The sequence below is a fragment of the Sturnira hondurensis genome, unplaced genomic scaffold (genome assembly GCF_014824575.4).
Source record: "Sturnira hondurensis isolate 20B ecotype Veracruz unplaced genomic scaffold, ASM1482457v3 Scaffold0008908, whole genome shotgun sequence".
NCBI classification, from domain to species: domain Eukaryota; kingdom Metazoa; phylum Chordata; class Mammalia; order Chiroptera; family Phyllostomidae; genus Sturnira; species Sturnira hondurensis.
This window is the reverse complement of record NW_028081539.1, coordinates 3,655,980-3,677,955: the sequence shown is the minus strand read 5'-3', so window position 1 is coordinate 3,677,955 and position 21,976 is coordinate 3,655,980. Positions and strand designations below refer to the sequence as shown.

The following is a 21,976-nucleotide window of genomic DNA, read 5'->3' as shown; positions in this document are numbered from 1 at the left end:
AATCTATGCATGTATTATGCAGTACTAATATTCTGCAGTATGAATAGTCTACATACTTAGTAGTTATTCGACAAAATAATTTTTAAAAAACCTTGGTCAACAATTAACCAAATCCCCGTGTGAAACTTCTGAGTGCCAAATAAAAGAATTTTACACAGAGTATAATAGTTTCATTTAATAATATGTAAAATTCCTGGAATATAGGATACCTAAGTCTTACTTTAAAAGATTTTGACATTTCAGATTTTGAAAGTAATGTTGTAACAGCAATTCTAGTGTCCTTTCCCTAAAAATGATTAACTATAAGAAAATGACTGGCCCTGGCTGGTGTGGCTCAGTGGATTGAGCACCAGCCTGTGAACCAAAGGGTTGCTGGTTCAATTCCCAGTCAAGGCACATGCCGAGGTTGCTGGCCAAGTCAGGTCCCCAGTGGGGGATGCCATGAGAGGCAACCACACATTAATGTTTCTCTCTCTCTTTCTCCCTCCCTTCCCCTCTGTCTAAAATAAATAAATTAAATTTAAAAAAAAGAAAATGACTGGACATGAGCAAGGTGACATGCACACTGAGGTAAAAATCATAGTCTTTGCCCTGACTGGCATGGCTCAGTGGGTTGGGCACCATCCCACAAACCAAAAGGTCCCTGATTCCATTCCCACTTAAGGCGCATCTTATTTTCAACCCATCCCTCTGTACTTTGTTCCCTTGTTTCCTTTATCCTTCCTTCTTTGGATCATTTGGATATTTTTTAGTATTTAGTTTGGGTTTATCTATTATCCATTTTGTATTGGTTGTTCATGGACTTAAAATATACATGCTAAATATGTATCCTTGCAATTATATAAGGAGTTCACTTATTCCCCTACATATTTCTATACACTATAGTTGTTTTATGAAATACATAGAATGTGTATATTATAAACCCCAAAAGACAATGTTATAATTTATGCTTTAAAAATTACATGTATTTTTTTTTTGCCCCAACTGGTGTGGCTCAGTGGATTGGGCATCACCCTGCAAACTGAGAAGTCACTGGCTCAATTCCTAGTCAGGGCACAGGTCTGGGTTGGGTTGTGGGCCAGGTCCCCTGTTGGGGGGTGTGAGAGAGGCAACCGATTGATGTTTCTCTTGCACATCAATGTTTCTCTTCTTCTTTTTCTCCTTCCCTTCCCCTCTCTCTAAAAATAAAATATATATTAAAATATATACATAGTTGAAAATAAAATAAAATAGAAAATATATGTATTTTTGCTTTGACTGGGTCACTCTGTTGGCGCACCATCCCATGCACTGAAAAGTTGCCGGTTAGATCCCAGTCAGGGCACATACCTGGGTCGTGGGTGGGTCTGTAGTTGGAGGCAACCCCTCGTTGTTTCTCTCCCACAGAGATGTCTCTCTCTCCCTCCCTCTCAAATCAACAAAAAAGCACATCTTTGGTTGAGGGTTAAAATTTTTCTCAATTACATGTACTTTTTAATTAAGAGAAATAAAATAGTATTTTCTATTTGCCTTGATATTTGGCATTTTGATGCTTTGTATCCAAATTTACCACTGCATTTCTCTAACTGAACAAAGATTACCAAAGCACACCATTTGACCCTCACCAGGCAAGAACACATAGACTACACACTAAAATTACCCCTGATCTTTTCTTGTAAGATCATGTCAGTTAAATCAATGCCACTTGATACCAATGTGACTGTTAAAAAAACATAAATTCAGGCACTGGAGTTGGGTGATAATATTGGTGATAAGGTAAATTGGTTATAAGATCATTTGTACTACACTTACATTGATTTTCAGATTATACTAAAATGAAAACATTAAATATTAAAATTTTTGTTCAAAACTTTCACATCAAAGTATAAAAATCTATTCAATAATGAATTAAAATGTCAGGGACTATTTTCAACTCATTTTTAAAAGTGTCCGAATCTACATATTTTGGAAGTAAACACAGGATGTTAAATAAGGCATAATTGTGTATCTGAAACCAAAACCAAAAAGCATCTGTCTCTTTCCCTTTAAGTAAAAGAGGGATGTGGGAATAGCTAGAAAGTGACAGAATCCATGAGAATTGAGAATTAAATTGACTTTTAGAAAACGTCAAATATTCATTCAGGGAACATTTACCAAGCTTCAGTCTGTGCCAGACAGTGAGCTGAAAACTAGAGATTTTTACTATGTTCAAGAGACAATCCTGTAGGAAAGACAAACAAAAACCTCAGTTATGATTATGAGGAGTGAACTAAGAAAGTTTCCTGGAGATGACCTATGAACTGGGTTTTAGACGAAGAGCAGGGTTAGTCTTTTGTGCCCAAGTATTTGTGGGGGTTTTGGTTGTTGTTATGGGAGGGGGGCAAAGAGAGGAGGGGAAAAGAGAGGCTTCCTTGGTTGGAAATACCGTGACAAAAACAATAACCCTAAAGGTCATGGTCTGCGTGGAGAATTACAGGTGTGGACAAATGGCTACGCTAGAACTATCACAAGGACATCGGTACAGGGATCCATCCCTCTGATGTATTAAGAAGGCTGACCTGCACTATCTCGAAGGAAGTAGAAAATCACTAAGGGATTTTAAGCAGGAGAGGAATATGGTTTACCCAACTCCTTCTTTCTTGCCTACCTCTACTGCAGATGCTTAGAAAAATAAAGCTCATATCCCAGGCTTCATTCAGTATGAGAGATGGCCTTGCTACACCGTCCTGACCAGTCAAGGGTAAGAAGAAATCTATCTGGGAAGGCTTCTAGCAAAGGTTTTGGTTTTCTGATGAATACCTTTCCTTGGCTTGCTTGCTCCTTCTCCTCTTCCTGTGGTTGAACTTGGGCATGATGTCTGGAGCCGTGCTGGCCACCCTGAAACCCTGAGGGAGAGGCCAGGATTGTCCCAAACAAACTAGCAATGGCACACAGAGTGGCTCACGCAAGGCCAGCAACATCTCTAGACTTCTTGCTGCAAGAGATTGTAAATCCCCATTTATTAATCACCCATTTTATGTTGAGGTTAGTTGAATCTGAATGTCTCCAGGAGTGATAAAAGTTTAACAATTAATTGATATTTCATAATGATCCTTGTAAAATTAGTGTGTATGGATTGAGGATGGGGAAGCAGGGAGATTTGTCTGGCGTTTTATTAGACCTTGAGCCAAGATAACCACAGTGGGGATAATAAGGAAGGCAGATCCCAGAGACATTGCATAGTTTAAAGACAAACAGGGAAGGGTGGATAAGAAAGTTCTCTGCCATATTTTCAGATTTCTAGTTTGAGCAATTGTAGAGGGTAGAAGGGGTAGTACTATTCTCCAAAACGGAGGCAGATGTGGTGAGAGACTGATGAGCTCAGCATTTAGTCTGAGGCCCCCGTGCGATGTCATGTGAAAATGAAGGGAAAGCAATTGACTCTCTGTATCTGAAGGTCAAGACGAAGTCTGAATTTGGGATACAGAGTAATCACTGTATGGAGGTAACCTAAAACAGCGAGCATGATGCAATTGCACGAGTAAAGTTTCAAAAGGGTGAGCAAAAGTGAAACCCAACAACCAACTCTATTAAGAGAAAAAATACATTAGTAGTTTCTTAGGGTTGGTGGGTAAAGGTGGGAGGGAAGTGGGGAGTGACGGATACGGGGTTTCTTCTGGTGGGTAATGAAAATGTTCTAAGATTAAATTGTGTGATGGTGGCACAACCCTGGGAATATATGAAAAACTACTGAATTGTATATTTTAAATGGATGAACTGTACAGTGTGTGAATTTTATCTTAATAAAGCTGTTTTAAAAAATTAAACCCAAGGCAGTGCCCTGGGAATGGAATATCAACATATAAATGGAAGGCCCAGTGCAGGAATAGAGGGAGCGATGGCCAAGAAAGGAAAAAGGCGCAGGGTGGAATAAAGAAAGTGCAGCCCATGGACATGAACTGTGGGGGGAGGGATGCTGGAGGGTGAGGTGGGCGGTGCAGGGAGGAGGGGGGTAAAGGGGAGAAAAAAATTGGGACAACTGCAATAGCATGACCAATAAAATATACTTAAAAAAAGAAAATGTTTAATAAATGTTAACATCTATTAATTATAAAAGAAAAAAGATTTTAAAAAGCATTACCCAAAAACCTTAAAGAAAGCATTTCCAGAAGCAAATTCTATCCAATGGTGTCAAATATAAGATAGGTCAATTATGGTAAAGACTGAAATATGGGGTATGGCAAAAGTAGGTTTACCGTGAATATGCAAAACAGAGTTTATACTTGTATTATTATTTATTAATTATTGTATTATTTTCCATATGAACAACTATAAACCCACTTTTGCCCCATCCTATATTTGATTTAGCAATTTAGAAATCACTAGGAGCTTAAGTGACTTTAAATACTAGCTGTAGTGCAAGCTACATTATACCATGTTGAAGAATGAATGAAAGGTGAGGAATAGGAGGTGAAAAATAAAGAGCCTATTTCAGGAAACTTCTCTTGCCAAGAGAAGAGCTGATGGTATAAAGAGGAGGTAAGGAATAATGGACCAACATCCCCCAAAAGATTTTTTAAAAAAGGAATTCACAACATAAGCATAAAATATCAGCATGGAAAACAGATGAATTTTCCATTGGACTGGGAGGGAAGTTTAAGATGTTCACTTAATTTTTAGGGGCAAGAAGTTTAAGGTGCTATTACTTGATGGTACTCACGTTCTCCGTGAGTTAAGAGACAAAGGTCAGAGGCTGAGGGAGAAGAAGTAGACCTGAGGATCTGAGGGGGGTACAAAAGGAAGGAATTTTCAAGGAAGAAGTTTAAATATAGACACACGCATTTCAAATACTTTATAAAAACATAATGTATTTCAGAGCAGATAAAAATGGTCTTGTACATAATGAACTACCTGCACATTTATTATACTTTGCATGGGGATTTGTCGTGAACACTGAACACATGAGCAGGGTGTCAAAATCCCTTCACATGTGGTGTCTGCAGTGAAACTATAACCCAGCGATGCCTGTGCACTGGACCCGAAAGCATGGTGCCCTGCAAAAGTGGGGCTTCAGAGTCATTTCCCAGGCCCTCTACAGCAGAAGCCATGACTCCTCGTCTTCCTCCAGAGTGAAAAAAAAGTGATGAGGCCATTTCGCTATACTGCCAGGAAAAAAAAAATGACAATTTTTGTTTCTTTTGAAAGGGCTCCTGGAAGGTAGCCTCCTAAGGTGTTCAAATAAAATAATGTTACATCAAAGGCTTTTGTCAACTGTCAAATACTATACAAGAATATTTTATTGTCATTGGAACCTACTTACATTTCCAGCTCTATATTCGACACAGTATCAAGAACCCATCATTCTAATCACACTGGTACATTCTGAGCTCTGAAAACAGGTGTGCCTTCCTAAATCTTTGCCTATTTTCACACCGTTCTGCTGGACTGGGGTGGGGGCCTGCTCTCATTCTCTCCTTGTCTAGCTATGTATTACTCAACCCCATGCGTCAGCATAAACATCACCTCCGCTTGGAGTCCTTCTCCGACACCCCAGTTAGGAGCAATCATTTCATCAGAACTATTCCAACCATTCCTAATCACATTTTTATCTTTGCCTGCCTTAAGCTGCTCGAAGGCAGGAATCGTGTTTTACATAATGCCTTTTTAGCATGATGCTTTTACACACACCAGAAACATGGCCTGCTACTTCCGGAAGCTGCTTCAGAGACCATCTTCCTGTTACCAGTAAGAACAGCAAGCTAAGTCGTGGAGACACTGAGAGACTTGACCAAGACCGCAGAGTTACTTAATAGCAGAGTTGGAACTCAAAATCAAGATCTTTGAACTTTACTCCTGTATTCCTTTCATTAGACCAATGCTTGTCATTGTTAGCCTGGTTATATTTTTATAATCCAAATCTCAGAGTCATTCTTGAACCTTAAGGTTAGACAAAGAGTCAAACTTCTCTGGAAAAGCTTTTTTTCAACTTCATTGAGCTTGTGTTTAATTAGTTTGACTGCATGGAAAAAAAGTTTTCCCCTATTTTTTTTTTCCTTTTAGCATTTTGTTTTGTCACCGTGTTGCTGAAGGGTAAACTATAGTCATGGGGACTCTGTTGTAATAAGCCTCTGCTAATAAGATGAGTTTTCTACAATGTGCTGGCTGTACCTCAGCCTCTGATGCTCTCATCACATTTGTGACTCATAGCTGGAAACAGCACAGCAGTTCAGTTACTGTAACAGAAGAAACCAGTAACTATAAAATTTCAGCACTGATATTGGGAGTGACCTAGAACTAATTGTCAAGGGCAGGGTCTATAACTCAAACCCTTTGTTAGCCCTGTATCTAACATCAAACCTTTGTTATTGTATCTAACACAATAAAAAAAAGTGTTTGGGGTTTTTTTTATATAATTGTGTGACGCTAAATGAATACTACATCATGGGCAGAGTTCAAATTAAGGCTAACTTAATTAGTAAAAATTAATTTAGACCTGGAATTTAACTCTAGACAAAGAATTTATTTGTAAAGATAAACAAATTGCAAAAGATAACTAAATAATAAACTGTCATTTTTTCTAATCCACCAAGTTGGGTGATTCTGAAGAAAGGTGTAAATTTAGTGAGAAGCTGTGAAATGTGGTTATTTTACTGAACACCTTCAATGGTTTGGTACAGGGTCACTCTGGGAATATAATGAGGCCATGAGGGTTTGTGTGGCCCATCCTTTCACTTGGGATAACTTGAATAATCACTGGAAAACCCTAAAGGACTTGCTTATTTAGTTTTTAAGAAATGTCCACTAAAAATTCACCCAGCTTAGCTCCTCTCTTTCCTTGAGAATTTCAGGCATATTATTATTTCCTCAGCTGTAAGTGACACAGTTCAACACCACGGGGCAGACAAAATGTAGCAGCGCCTGCTTGTCTTACTCAGTCCTCATCTTGCTATGTGACTATTCAAGAATTGCTTAATTTAACTCTTTCCGTTCCTTCACCTGAAATGGGAAGTGCGGATATTTACTCAAATCCTGATGGACATAAAACACACTCTTTCCTCTCCTTTGATCAAACAAGGCTTCCCTTATTCCACTGAGCTGATGAATGGGGATCATTTACCACTGTTCACTCTGGGTATTCTCAAAGGGCATTGTAATTGTCTTCAGTCCACTGAAGTACTCCCAAGGCTCCTTCTTGTAACCTAATGGTACCTCAATTACCCGTATCACTTTCTGAAATTTTCTGAAAACCAAGATTGTCGCTGCCCGATTTTCACCACAGGAATCTTGGGTAACAGTTAATCATTGTATAAAGTCATAGCATAAAACATTATAAATCTTCAGGAGAAGTACACAGAATTAGACACAGAATGAGCATTTGGTTTCTAGACGGTGTCCTACATCAAATGTGAAATCACTTCTCTTCATTAGCAATTTAGAATTAATTAATTAATTAATTAACTGTACGTGTTCTTTATCTGCATATACAAAACACTTGTTTCTATTCATCTAATTGTCTTTTTTATGTGTCAGTGAATTGGGGTTATACTGTTGGCCCTTGCTGGATGGATGAATAATTTCACATTCTCATATCTTAATTACTAAAATTTAGAGGATTAATAAAAAACTAGTAAAGACAAGTTTGCAAGTAAGTGAAAATTCGGAGACTCGGTGGTGGTTAGGGCTCTCAAACATCTTATCAACATCTTCACTATTTATTTCTAGCTTCAGGAGGAAGAATCGAAGTTGGGGAAATGGATTTCTCAGATCCTCAGGGAAGAGAAAAAAGCTGGAGCTCCTCGAATGAGAGATGTGGCCTCCCGCCCTGCTGCAGAACTTCCCCAAAGCAAACTGGGTCCAATGCCATGGTTTTCCTCCCTGAAGAAGCATTTCTCTATCTGGGAAGGAACATCCTAAAATTCCCTGCCCAGCTGGAATCCTTGCTGGGCATGTGGGTAGCAGAAGCGACATCCTCTCCCAAGTAAAGCAGCAAAGTGCTAACTGAACTTCTTCCACGTGTTAAAGGGCTTCCCCAAGCTCTTCCAGATTTCAAAGTAAGTCAGCAGATCCTAAACTTATTTTTCTTACTTGACCACGATGGAAATGCAGAGCATGAATTACCTACTTACTAAGACTGGAATGAGGAACAACAAGGCACTGACTTCTTAATTCAATATGATTAGGACATGTCAGAAAATGAAAACCATTCCGTTGATGGTCTGTAGCAGCTACTGCTAAAAAACAAGAATATCCACTATGCCACTCAAATTCTAAGTTTTTAATATACTGGAATACAAAAAATTTCTTGAGGAGAAAATACTACAGGAAATGAAATTTTGGAAGAAAGGGGGAAGAAGAAAACATTCCCTATATCACCCTTAAGAGAAAATGTTTTATTTGTGGTCAATATAAAACAGTGATGAAATATGACATTCTCATGCAACACAGTCTCAGGATTTTCACTTATAAAATAACATGCTTTCAGTTGTTTATTGAAGGAACTTGGTACACAAAGGAACACAGGTAGCCCATCAACAAATTAAGCTAATTTTGCATTTGATTTTCTGAGATAAACAGTTTGGCCAAATCCATTTTGTTATAATCAGTGACTTACATTTTTAATACAAACTCCAGGGCAACTATTAAAAGGCTAGAAAGATTAGAGTAGAGATTCAGCCAATGTGGAATTCTGAGCAACATCCTGAGAATGTGCATTTTTCTTTTCCACCCAAACTGAGTTTTATTTGCCCAGTTATGGGAACTGGCACCCACTGAAGAATTTTTTTCATTCATTCAGTATTTATTAAGAACCCACTATCCCAGGCAGTGGGGATACACCCTTAAATAAGAGATATGGTCCATGCCCTCAAGGAGCTCACAGTCTAGCAGATGAGGCAAATAGGAAGCGAAACAGGATGTCAGACAGAACCAGCATTCTTGTGAAATGAATCAAGGTATTGAACAACTGCTCCCACCGTTGCTACCCAGATGCAAGCTCCCGACAAGCACTTAACGGAAAGATAAGTAAACAAGACATAGTTCTATCTCATTTTTTTCTGTTTGTGCTTTAATGGAAACACCTGATGGCAAATAAAATAATCCATAACAGATTATTCTAGTTCTACCATGTACGTGTACTGAAGCGGTAATCTCTTTTTAAAATCGACATCCTAAATTTTGATGTTTGCACCCTGGTCATTATTTTTGTCATATCTATGTAGGTTAATCTAGTAAATAAATTAGATATTCAAAAAAGTGTAGCTTCATGATAGACGTTGGTGTGTGTTGTTTCCCATAAATTCAAATTCATTTAATATAGACTTTAAAATCTGTAAATTTTTATTTTTACATTTTTAATTCAATTGTACAAAATGTAATAATATCTCTTCAGTACTGAATGCCTACTATGAACTAAGTGGGTTTTTTAACATAATTACTTGTCCACCTGAAATCAATTCCCCCTTACAACCCTGTCAGTACTATTAGCCCTGTTTTACAGATGAGAAAGCCGAGGTGCTGAGTAGAGAGTTTCCCAGCACCACACAGCTGGTTGGAGTAAAGCCAGGGATGGACCAGTTATCTGACTGGCTAATTTATTCTCTTAAGTATCCTAAATTGTGCACAGAGTTCTCACTCTCCAGGGCAACATTCATTGTGCAACATTAGAAGACTGTTATAATAATGCAGTTAAAGCTTTCAAGCAACTGAGTCCAATAAAATATCTGATTAACTAGTGAAATGAAATGTAAAATAACTTCTCAGATCAAGGGCAAGTAAATGGAGGGTGTCTAACTATGAAGTCTGCTAACATGAGTAAACCACAATAAGCATTGGTACCAGTAATTTCCAAGCCTGGCTGTGTGAAACTCTCTTTAAAACATGGAAAAATATCTAAGTGGGATTGTCCCGGAAACTCATATAAAGAAATGCTGGGTCTGGGAGAGCTTATGTTTTTGCTTTACTTTGTTCTCTCTTCAGTGGAGCTGGTGCTTCTGCAGTCCCACCTGTTCGTTGGAGGGATGGTCCACACTTTGAGAGTAGAGGCTTGTGTATACAATCAGATAAAGCTCAAGCAGTACCACCATCACTTTGCAAAAGTCATCAGTTGAGCCCAATAAAATGTGGAGAGCTTTATCAGTGACCAGTAAAGTAAATGTGAACGTCTAAAATGAAATGCATGTGGGTCAAACTGCTCTGTACTAACTTCCTAAAAGCTCTGCTGTTGGATAATCCAAGTGACCAGCCCCAGCTGACAGCACCCAGAAAGCTTCCACAGGCAAATTACAGATTTAAACGAAACTGAGATCTACCCCCAGGCTAAGTTTTCTAAGGTCTGCAGTGCATTTAGAGGCTGTCTTTCCCCCTCTTTTACAGCGGCTCCACTACACAAGAAATTTGCTACAACTGTTCCCTGGGCACTAGTTCGGTTGGGGGCAGCATGCTCGCCATGCAATGCCCTACTGGTTTCTCAACAATATGATTAATATTGGTACTCAGAAAAGAGAACTTCTTCTGACCTTGAGCGTGCGCGCTAAATAAATTACCTCAGAACGAAAGTGGTGAGATCTCATAACAGCATCTGGGGAGAAAAAAGAGAAAAAACGAGACTTCATTTAACTCCCTGTTCTTTACCTGCCGAATAACTGATACCTTACCTGTGGGGTGAGGGATCAGGAAGGCATATTCCAGACGCCTCGAATTCAGTGGGGACATCCTGTAAGGCGGGGAGGTTACTAGGCCATCGGTCTCTAGATGATTTCAACACGAGAAGTTTTAGGAAAAGTTCTGGGGGAGTTGGAGAGCCCCTAACTCTCCATGAAGAAAGTCAGTAATGGACAGGCGAAAGAAGGCTTCGGGCTGCGCTCCAATTACCCTTAGGGGCTTTAACAAACTGACACTAAGAATTTGCGTCTGTGCCTCTCCTCCCACCTCTTATAATCGCTGTGTTTATCTCCCCCAACCCGGGAGACTGGAGGAAGGAGATGAGGGGGGAAAGGGCGAGGGACGTTAAACCTACGAGCGTACTCAGCCTGGGAAGTAGGCAATGATGGAGATAGGGCGCAGCGCAAAAGGGAGCGAGCCGCGCTTCACTCTCCAAATCGGCTTAAACGTTCCTCTTAGAAGAAACCCGTCTCAGCGTGTCTTACCTCGGCTCCTTGAACGACCCGAAAAGACCGATTTCATAGGATGCCTTCCTTTCTGGAGCTTGCGATGCCAGCAGCAGAAGAAGACGATGGTGGCGATAGTGCCCAGAAGAAGCAACAAGAGAAACAGGGCACATTGGATGCTGTAGGGTCTCAGCAAGACCAGGAAAGCCGCGGCGATCATGGTGCGGGCGAGGTGGGGGCAGTTCGGCGGCGGGACTGGAGGGCGGCGGCACAGACACCAGCGCGGGGCGCACACAGAAGCGGCGGGCACGGGCGAACGCGGATCAGGGCGTCATGCCCGGCGCACACGGACCCGCGCCCAGCCCAATGGCTGCGCACCCCGTGCCAACAGCACTAAGCGAGTGATCCAGGGCTGCGGCCAGCGCTTGCCATGACTCAGCAGACGGCGACTAGGCAGGGATTTGGCGTCCGGGAGCCTCTCTCCTCCCTCCCCAGGCGCCCCCGCCCATGCGCAGCCCCCGGGCGCAGCCCCGCCGGGGACGCGGCGGGCGGGGAGGAGCTGCACCGCCGCCGGGACCACCCCGGCTCTGTGCATCCTCTCGCGGCCGCTGCCGGCCTCCGCATCCCGAAGACGGGCGCACGTGGGTTGGGGCGGGGACGCGGCGCTTGGGCTGCAGCCTCGGTGGCCCGCGGGGGGCGGGAATGGGGCACCGCGGCGGGGGCTCGCCTGATGACATCACAGCCGGGCTGCGGCAGCGCGGGCGCGCGGACATGGCTGCAGCGGCTGTGGCGGCGGCCGCGGGCTGTGCTTGGGCCTGAGCGCCCAGCGCCCTCCTGTGGGGCCCGCTGCCAGTCCGCTCCGTCCGAGGGTACGCCAGCCGGGTGCCTCTAGGCTCCCCGACGCTTGGGGCTTTCACCTATCCAGCTTCCCTTGGCCGAGTTTCAGGGGAGCCCGGCGTCAGGGGGCGCCAAGGAGCCAGGGGGAAAACCGTAAGGTGCTGAGCTACCCCCAACCTCCTACCTCCCTGCGCCCCGCCCCGAGATTGGGGCTTTGGAAGATGCAACCGGGTGAGCTATTGCTTGCGGGGGGGTGCCTCGCACGCTGAAGCGTGAACACCGGGAAGGGCCTTCCCTGGGAATTGGGGTCCTCCAGGAACGGGAGACCCACCCGTCTCCAAGCCCCTCTAACTGGGAGCCCTCCCCAGTAGAGCGCTCCGGTCTGCAGACGTGAACCGTGATACCCCAAACTTGGTGCAATTTCGTAGCCGAGACGGGGCACTTTAGATCTCATGTATCTGTGCGTTTACTCTAAAATCTGACTCATTTTAGTGTATTTGCAAGGGAGGGGCAAAATCAGGTTTAGAGAACTGGCAGATGAAGGAAATTGGGATTGGCTGGTAAATATTTGGAGGAGAAATTCTTTAAAGAATGGGAGGCAATAATGATCTGTCACACAAAATGCACACGTTCCCTTTTCTGTCCTTCTTGCCCCCTCCCATTTCTTCATAACCAGCTAAAAGTATATTGATGGCTGGGAGATTTTTCAGTAGTCGCTGGTTCAATGCCAACGCAGAAGGCATGGCGGTGCGCTGCAGTGCGCCGTTCTATGTTCGGCCTCTGCCACCTGGCCAGGACGCCGCCACTGCTGCCGCAGTCTGCGGCATCTTGCAGCCTTGGCCCGGGGGCCAAGTGCGGTACCGCGTTATGCTCCTCCCTAGGCAATACCGTGTGGAGATGTTTTTTGTTTGTTTTGTTTTACTTACTTGCATAAGGAAACTGCAGTAATAATGGCAAGGTAGCCCATTACTGCGTTTGTGAATTCTAATCATTACTAAGGTGGACTCTTTGGAATATTTAAGAAACAAGAAATTGTGTCATAAAAAAGTAATTTGTAAAATTCTGAAAAGCAAGAACCCATGACAATACCTGTGTTGTATGTGCTTGAAGGATCTCTATATTGGTGTTTTCTAACGGTACAAAATCAATTGTGCATCTCTGCTTAAAAGCTTAACCATTGATGTTCTTAAGACCGTTAACCTATTACCATGTGTAAGTGGTAAAGGAAACTCAAAAGTGCATTGCCTAATGTCTTTCTTAAGCGCCAGATACATAAGCATGGGAAACAATGGATTATTTTCTTACTTACAACTTTATAAAACAAAATAAACATTCAAGTTGTTGACATGCTGCATCTCATTCCGTTAGGAGTTGCACCTGGCTTGCAGACGCTGGATAAGGTGGGAATGTTGAATGTCAGAGTGTAGGCTGCACTACAAGGCAGGAGGGGCTTCCGAGGTCCCTGGCACTTGGGCTGACGGGCAGCACTGTAACATGTGCATTTTGCTTAGCGGCTTCCTGACACCACAGCCCACTGCAGTGAGAGAGTGCATTCCTGTCCACAGTGCAGGGACTGTTGAAGAGAATCCTGAGAGCCTGCAATGTGTGGCACATTGGAAAAGGAAGAATTCTTTACCGCATCAACTCAGTGGCCTAGTGGAGTAATTTAAAACAACAAAACTGAGTTAACCTTCTGCAGACAGTGGGAGAAGTAACTAAGAATTTAGACAAGATCTGGCACGTTCAGAGTGGTATGGCCGTAGACTAACTAAGAATTTAGGAAGGTCATTTTACTTTATGCATCTCATTAAAATTTGTGAGTGAGCAAAAATGGCTTGAATAAATATCCTTGAGACATGTCTTAAGACCACAAACACAGCATGGTAACCAGTTTGCCCCAAACTCTGCACTTTTAACAACAAAAAGCAACTAAATAGCAATTATGGTTTTCTGAACTATTGCCTCAGCACAATTGTTATCATCCTGAGTCTTGCTGCAGCCATTTATAAGTTTCGAGTGCACACCAGAACAGCATTTATCTCTTTTAGCAGGTGAATGCTTAACAGCCATGCAATAGGATTAGAGGTGTTTCTTTTTAGACACATTCATTTCTGTTCTTTCCATCAGTTATCTCAAGGAGATCTCTAATAAGCAAACCAAATCATTGAAAGTATTTAGTATTTAGGTTCTATTGTTATTTTCTGATTTTTGTTGCTAATTTATCATTTTCTTCTCCAAATAATGGTGTTGTTAATTGCTTCTTTCTGTGCGTTTCTGTGATGCTTAATGCATTGTAGGATTCAATAAATATGAAGTCAGCTAATCCATTTTGAAAGTTAATTTAGTAGAAGTCATACCTTTCTTTCTGCTAGGTTGTCATTTTAAAAGAATAATCGACATTGTATCCAAGCAGAAAAATTTGAAGTTTGGGGGTAAGGATGAGACATCCCAAGAAGTAAAAAATCAAAATGAAAAAGTATGTATAACTTGTTGACATTTTATAATAGTGAGTTAGCACTGTCACCCAAAAGAAGACAGTGTGTTGGGGGAAATAGTTGAGAGTTTTGTACCAAGTGTGTAGAAGATGGTCCATTGTGCACCTGTTCTTCCCTTTGAATTCTCAACCAAACTGAGAACACACACGAGGAACCAAAAGGAAATTAAAACATTAACTCATTGAGAGTAAAGTCCGATTGAAGAACGTGCCTTAGACCCAAGACCAAAAGGGGGCATTCCTTTTCCCCTGACTTCATGTGCCCTGCCCCCTCAGTCGTAGCTGAAGAACCACAGCTGACTCTCTAGCAACATGGGTTTGAACTGTGAGGTCTGCTTACATGTGGATTTAAAAAAAATAAATACCTTAAATGCATCTTATCTTCCTTATGATTTTCTTAATAGTATTTTCAATTCTTCCCTGGCTGGTGTGGGTCAGTGGACTGAGTGCCAGCCTGTAAACCAAAGGGGCGCCAGTTCCATTCTTAATCAGGGCAAATACCTGGGTTTCAGACCACGTCCCCAGTTGGTGGCTTACGAGAGGAAACCACACATTAATGTGTCTCTCCCTCACTTCCTCCCTCTCTTCTCCTCTGTCTAAAAATAAATAAGTAAAAAATAATATTTCATTTCTTTACTATAATAAAACAGTATATCATATACATGACATATGAGTTAATAGACTGTTTATGTTATTGGTAAGGCTTCCGATCAACATGAGCTATTAGTACTTCAGTCTGGGGGGATTCAGAAGTTACACACAGATTTCCAACTGCACAGGGAAGTCAGCACCCTCACCCTCATGTTGTTCAAGGGTCACCTGTATAGTCCTTCCCAGCACTAGAGCAGAAAGGACCCTACCTACACTTCTTACCTAGGGACCAGGGGCTAAGATGAGCCTGACACTCTCCAATCCACAAGGCATTCTGCAAGAGTGAGCAAGAGATAACACCATGTGTGAGAAGAGACTTTTTACACGCCAGCCTTGTCCATCAGTAGCCGGCAGGCCCTCCCCAACTTCCCTCATCACCTAGTCATTCCACCTCCCAAAGACACCAGTAAGGGGCTGTAATAAGATGACAGAAATATCTGCAGGGCCTCCCTAGAAGTAGGCAATTATGGCACAAATATCTAACTCATGAATCAGAAGAAGTAGTTTCCACCCTAAGCTGTGTAATGACCAACTGAGAAAACAGGAGGAAGTAAAGAGAACAAGTTATGAGCTGAAGTGGAGGAAGAGCTTTGAAGGGGTAGATGACATTGAGTTTTAGACCCACTGAGGTAGAGGTATCAGAAGGACAAATGTGAGATTATCCAGCAGGCTCATGGAAATGTGGATGGAGAGGTCAGAACTAAAGACAGACCAGAGTCATCAACAGAAATTACAGTGTATGTCATGGAAATGGATTAAACGACTAAGAAAGGGATATCAAAAAAATGGAATTTTGGAAACTGCTTCCATTTGTGGCGTGGAAAAGGAGAGAAAGAGGCAAAACCGTGGAAGTCAAATGGGGAGTGTTCCAATTCAGCGGCTAACTAGAACAGTTGCACAGATGGGAGGTTCAGGAGGGTGAGGACTGCAGACCAATGACTAGGAGCCCCCTGGTGACCTTCCAGAGAACTGATTCACTGTGGTGGGAGGGGCCAAAAACAGACTGATGGGTAGAAGGGGGGAGATAGGTGAAACACAGGAGAGCTGCTGTCTACAATCTCGGGAGAAATTTAACTCAAAAAGAGATGAGGAGAAATTCAATTAAAGCCTGCATAAAGGCTAATAAAAGTTTCTTTTGTCAAATAGGAGTGCCTAAACAAGAGTCTGGGGAGCTGGAACCAGCAGTGGGAGGGAAATGGGGAGGTAAAGAGAGAGGAGAAGAGGACATTCTCCTGGGCATTTGGGGTTGAGCTATTTGTTTTAACATGGCTTGAGTCCCCAGAACTGGTTCTTTCTGCTCTCAGGCTGCTTTTGACTCTGTAGTTAAGATTGACCCTGACTAGTATGATGGATTCCTGTCCGTGGTCGCTTCTCCACTCACCCTGACTACTACTGCTCAGACTAGAAGAATGATTTTGAGGGCAAGATAAGGAATATCTTGGAATATAGTCCAGATTGTCTATAAGTTTTTACTACAAACATATATGGAAGTGAGTAAGTTACCCAATTGGTAGTCACTCAAGGATATTACATTGAAATATTACCTCCATGAAAGCAAAAGTTTCATGGACAAATGGCTCCAGCCATAAATTTGAAAAAAATCATATTGATTTGGGGCTGGTAATCTACTTGTTCCTACATGAAGTTTTTTAACTCTCAGAATTAAGTGACATGAAAGAAATTGAAAGGAATCAGAGGAAATGTGCTGTGTGGCCTGTTGATTTCCAACTGGTTTTCCATGACATATGCCAACAACAGCGTACACGTTCTTGTATTGACGGGTAAAGGAACTGCATCATTCGGGGTAACCTACCTCATTTAATGGAACTTTGGAGGTGATTTTCAACCTGGAGAGCTGTAATGTGGATGGATTCCTGCTATCTTTTTAAATTTTGAGTTTTGAAGAAAAAAAACAATTATTATTTACAGTAATTGCAAACACTTTCAGCAAATATTCCTTGGGAAAATATTTTATATTCATTTTACCATAATAAAACATTTTAATAACTTAAAGACATTGTAAGAGAAAATATTTCAAATGGAATCGTTCTAAATTGTCTCTTTAACATTTCAAAAAGAGTAGAGCCTAATGTAGGACTTTCACCCTGTAGGTTGTAGAATCCATGATAATGCTGTGGGGAAAATGTTGTATGGTTTTATTGTGGCATTCTTGTGTGTGTGTGTGTGTGTGTGTGTGTGTGTGTGTGAACATTACAGACTTCTCAAAAAAGTCTAAGTTTGAGGAGTCTAAAATGTCAATGTAATTGATTTCATCTACCTCATAATGCTTTGCAGAGAGTTTTTGGAGAGTAGTCATTTATTATCCACAAGCAAATAGACTTCATTTATATAGTTTCCACACTGAGTGTGGGATTAGTCATGCAGCAAAATACTGAGTCATTTGGCCAGAAAATTTACTCATAGTTGTATGAGCTGCCAATGGAAAATTTGAGAGCTGTTCATAAATCAAATTATAAAGCTCTTAGAGCTATAAATCACTGAGAGCATTGTTCATTATTATTCAGATAGTGTAAAGTATTTCTACCACTTCTAAGAATGGGTAATTTATAAAGCAAGTTTGAAAGCTGAGTTATTGCCTTCTAGATCCCAGATAAGAATTGCCATATAAGTTACAAGCATTTTTACATTCTTAAGTGAAAAGAAAAGTAAGATGGAAGGTTAAAGTTCCATCATAACTATGTTAGAATATGAGATGAATTAAACCTCAACTAACGTTTATGAATTAAATTCCACATTGTCTTAGTAAAACAACAGCAGCATTTAATAGCTAAAGATCCTCCATTTCTTACAATAATTTTTGTAGGAATTTGTGTTACATATTTGGTGTTAATAGATGTGTGTGCTAATGATTCCATTTGCCAAAAGAATAATGTCACTAAGAGAGCAGAGGTTCCAAGTGTACCAAGGAAAACAGAATTGTGACAAGTAACTGGTGATTAGTAAAACATGTTTTAATAACACACAGTTCCAGAGGTTATTGAAATTACCCAAATGTAATAACATCCTGTGGATCTAGGAACAGAAAAAAAAGTATATCTTAAAAAGTAGTCCCAAAATACTTTTTGAAGTAAATCAGGCAAACACTAAATTCAAATATAGTAAAGTTTATATTTCAAAGGAGAAAGCCAAAAAACCTAAACCCTGTTCTTGCTGGTCCTATTTCTGTTGTAAGAGTTCTTAACCTGGAATCCAGGGACAGCCTTCCAGGGACCTGAAATTATATTAAAACATGCATCTCTTTTGGAGGGACATTATCCATAGTTTTCATCAGATTCTTAAGTGGGAGAGAGAGAGAGAAACATACATCAAAACCATACAAATCTACACAAACTCCAAGGCTTCTGCAATATCAAATCATTCTCTCAGCCCACCAACATTAACATCACCAAGCATCTCCTCTAAGACTGGGAGAAGTGTCTTGAGCCCTGTCAGTCAAGGATGAGCAGAGGAAACTGCGGACTNAATACTTTTTGAAGTAAATCAGGCAAACACTAAATTCAAATATAGTAAAGTTTATATTTCAAAGGAGAAAGCCAAAAAAACCTAAACCCTGTTCTTGCTGGTCCTATTTCTGTTGTAAGAGTTCTTAACCTGGAATCCAGGGACAGCCTTCCAGGGACCTGAAATTATATTAAAACATGCATCTCTTTTGGAGGGACGTTATCCATAGTTTTCATCAGATTCTTAAGTGGGAGAGAGAGAGAGAAACATACATCAAAACCATACAAATCTACACAGACTCCAAGGCTTCTGCAATATCAAATCATTCTCTCAGCCCAGCAACATTAACATCACTAAGCATCTCTTCTAAGACTGGGAGAAGTGTCTTGAGTCCTGTCAGTCAAGGATGAGCAGAGGAAACTGCGGACTTTCAACCTGTAGAAGTTCAAGGACATCTCCCAAATGCACAGGAATATTGCCCATCCTAAGACTAACTAGAGACAGTGTGCTATGACTTAGTCCTCTTGCACCTTTAAACAGATTGGGAGAGAGACAAGTGAGTTCCTTAGGGTAACTTTCACTGGGATGACGGTCCTTTCCCTGCTAGGGGAAAACTGTGTTAACTATCTAAGACCACTTCCACAGACTTTGGTCACCAGAAGGAGGACTAGCTCAATTCCCAACCTGCCTTTGGGTCAGTTAAGCATTCCAATGTATATCTAGAAGTCTGAATGCATAAGCACATTCTGAGCCAAAACACTAGTTCTAAAATGTAGTCTTGAGTTCAGTCTATAAGGATCTCCATGGTCTTACAGCTTAAAAGAGAGGTAGAAGGGCTTAATATCAGACTCCTGGAAATTACTCCTAGGCATCCTGGTGATGTAGCACCTCCTCTTCCTAAACCTTGCCCCAAGCCATAGCTTCTGAGGCTTTTCAACATGCAGCCTTCTACAGAGACCTGGTAACTGGAGCCCTCAATCCAACCAGGATAATTTCACATACCAAGTGCTCAGCTCCAACTACCCATTTTCTCTGGCTTCCCATACTTGCAATACTTGGGAAACTTGACTCTCTCACCACCAACATGTTCTCAGGACGCTAGGTCCCAATGTCCCATTGCTGTGATCACATTCTGTCACATCATGCAGCTGGTTATTTCCTCATGTGACTTTCACTCCAATGGGCAGGTACAGTTTCCAGGGGTTCCTGATCGCTCAGTCTGCCCGGTTTTATTTTTGCCAAGGTCCCTTCTGACCCTCCAGGCTGTACAGGGTTTAGTGACACCGTATTCATGCATTCTATGCAGAGACAGGCTTTGAACCAATGCCATTCCCTAAGTGCCTCAGACCCCTCTGGGTCTAGCGAACACCATTTGCACAATGTTATGCTGTGGCCATTTGTAATGATGCAGGAATCCACCTTGAAGGGACATTGTAGGACTGTACTTAGTGCACCTGATCCCCTGCCATCTGCTGCCACCCCCTGGGTCTCACCGCCTGCATTAAGGGCACCACCAGCACCCTGGGAATTGGTTGGCATAATAATTATTCACCTCTCCCCCTCTCTCACAGGGTGTCAGACAACATATCCTGGGCTTCCTCACTACTGAGTGGCTACCCTGGTGTGGACAACCAAGTTGTGTTTTTAGTAGTAGCAAGCACTTATTGAGTATCCACTTTCTGCTAAGCTTCTGCAACATGCTTGTCATACATCTCTCATTTAGTCCTCACAGCAGCCATGGATAACTACTAGTCTTATCCCTATTTTATAGGTGAGGACCTGGGGCCCAAGTATTAGACATTCCCCCAAGATCATACAGCCAAAAAGTAGTATAAGGCACTTCAAAAACTTCGCAGTTTCTGTCATGTATTTTCATTTGCACTGCATCCCCTCCTCTAAAGGAATTCTTCCCAGTTAGAGTTCGCTGGGCAGCTACTTTTCTTTTCTCTTGACTGTCCTTGGGCCACTCCTACCCAGTGAGGGAGGGCTAGCTGATGGACACTCCAGCAGTTATCAGCTGTCTCCTAGCAACAAGTTCTGATCCTCTCCTTTAGTCCGTGAGGAATGTGCTCAGACCACCTCCTCTAATACCTCAGTCTAACAAGACTCCTTTCATTAAAAAAATTATAGACCCGTTCTTACCATTTCACTGGTGTGTCCCCATCACTATCACTTGGGTGAATTTGACCCAGCACCTTCAAAAAGCTAAACAAGCTTGGGAGGGCAGACAGATGCCTACTTTGGGGAAAAGGCCTCTATTGAAGACCACCTGGCTATCCTTCATAAAATGGCTAGCTCTAATAATTATTTGTATACATATATATTTTTATTGTTCAATTTCAGTTATCCCAATTTTCCCCCTATGCTCTCCCCTGCCCTACCCAACCTCTGCTCCCACAGTCAGTCCCCCCTGTTATCCATGTCTATGGGTCGTTTATACCTGTTCCTTGACTAGACCCTTCCCCTTCTTTCCCCCTTCTTTCCTCCCTTATCTTCCTCTCTCCTCTCCTCTGGCTACTGTCAGTCTGTTCCATCATTCTATGCCTCTAGTTCTATTTTGCTCATTTGTTTGTTTTGTTCATTAGGCACCTCTTATAGGTGAGATTGTCTATTATAGCATTATAGGCATCCAGGTTAATTATCTATGCTTCTTGACTCCTCCTCTCTCCACAGCAGTTTATAAACACCTGGGTACATGTCAACTCATAATGGGGACTGCTATTACCACCATGTCACAGTGGGGGAAACAGCCACAGAAATGTTGCACAGAAAATAAAAAAGAAATAGGTAGTCAGTATTGGTTCTAGGGTTATGGATCTAGACACTTGGATTCTAGAGCCCATGTTCGTCACCACTTACATGACCCCAATTCATCATCTAATACATTTTGTAGAGACTCAGACTGAAAGACTATCTTGAACTATCTATGTAGGAAGACTTGACCTCTACCAAAAAAAAGCGCATTTCAATGAGCTTTCTATCCTTTGGTAGAAGGCCTGCTTCCCGTCTTCGTGAACAGGATGTACACTTGCCTGAAGTTCTGTTTCTCCCTGGCTGAGCAACTTCTCTACTGTAGGATATGGGGTCACAACATTGTCCCAAATGCCACTGATGTTGAGTCCCCTGTTCCTTTCAGTCTCTGACACTCCTGAACCTTGAGGTTGGCTTCCAAGCAGTGAGCCCAAAGTATCCTTCCTTGATTGTTTTAGACTTTATTTATTTTAAGAGAGAGGGTGAGAGAGGGAGAGAAACATCAATGTGTGGTTGCCTCTCATGCTCCCCCAACTGGGGACCTGGTCTGAAACCCAGGCAACTGCCCTGACTGGGAATCGAACCAGTGACCCTCTTCCTTGCTTTTATGTAACTTTCTGGGTCTCGGCAATGTTAAGGAGATCCAATCCATCTCTTTGGGCTTCCAGCTTTGATTAATACTTGCATTCTCCACCCTTAACTAGCTTCCTAGTTTTAA

The 21,976-nt window shown here is 41.8% G+C and overlaps 2 protein-coding genes across 6 annotated transcripts in view; one reads left to right on the top strand and one right to left on the bottom strand.

Annotated features, from left to right (window-relative positions):
* The window catches only part of DST (dystonin), a 442,077-nt gene extending 430,794 nt beyond the window's left edge, over positions 1-11,283 (bottom strand). For all 4 annotated transcript variants that reach the window (XM_037056335.1, XM_037056336.1, XM_037056337.1 and 1 more), the window contains exons 1-2: positions 11,103-11,283; positions 10,500-10,534 (exon numbers count right to left, since the gene is read on the bottom strand). In XM_037056335.1, coding sequence (XP_036912230.1) covers positions 10,500-10,534; positions 11,103-11,283 — 216 coding nt within the window. The remainder of the gene's footprint in view (positions 1-10,499; positions 10,535-11,102) is intronic.
* A 519-nt stretch (positions 11,284-11,802) lies between these two features.
* BEND6 (BEN domain containing 6) overlaps positions 11,803-21,976 on the top strand; it is a 57,000-nt gene continuing 46,826 nt past the window's right edge. The window contains exon 1 of one of the 2 annotated variants that reach the window (XM_037056350.1): positions 11,803-12,131. The gene's annotated coding sequence lies outside the window, so the exon portion shown is untranslated. The remainder of the gene's footprint in view (positions 12,132-21,976) is intronic. The other variant, XM_037056351.1, reaches the window with a different exon arrangement.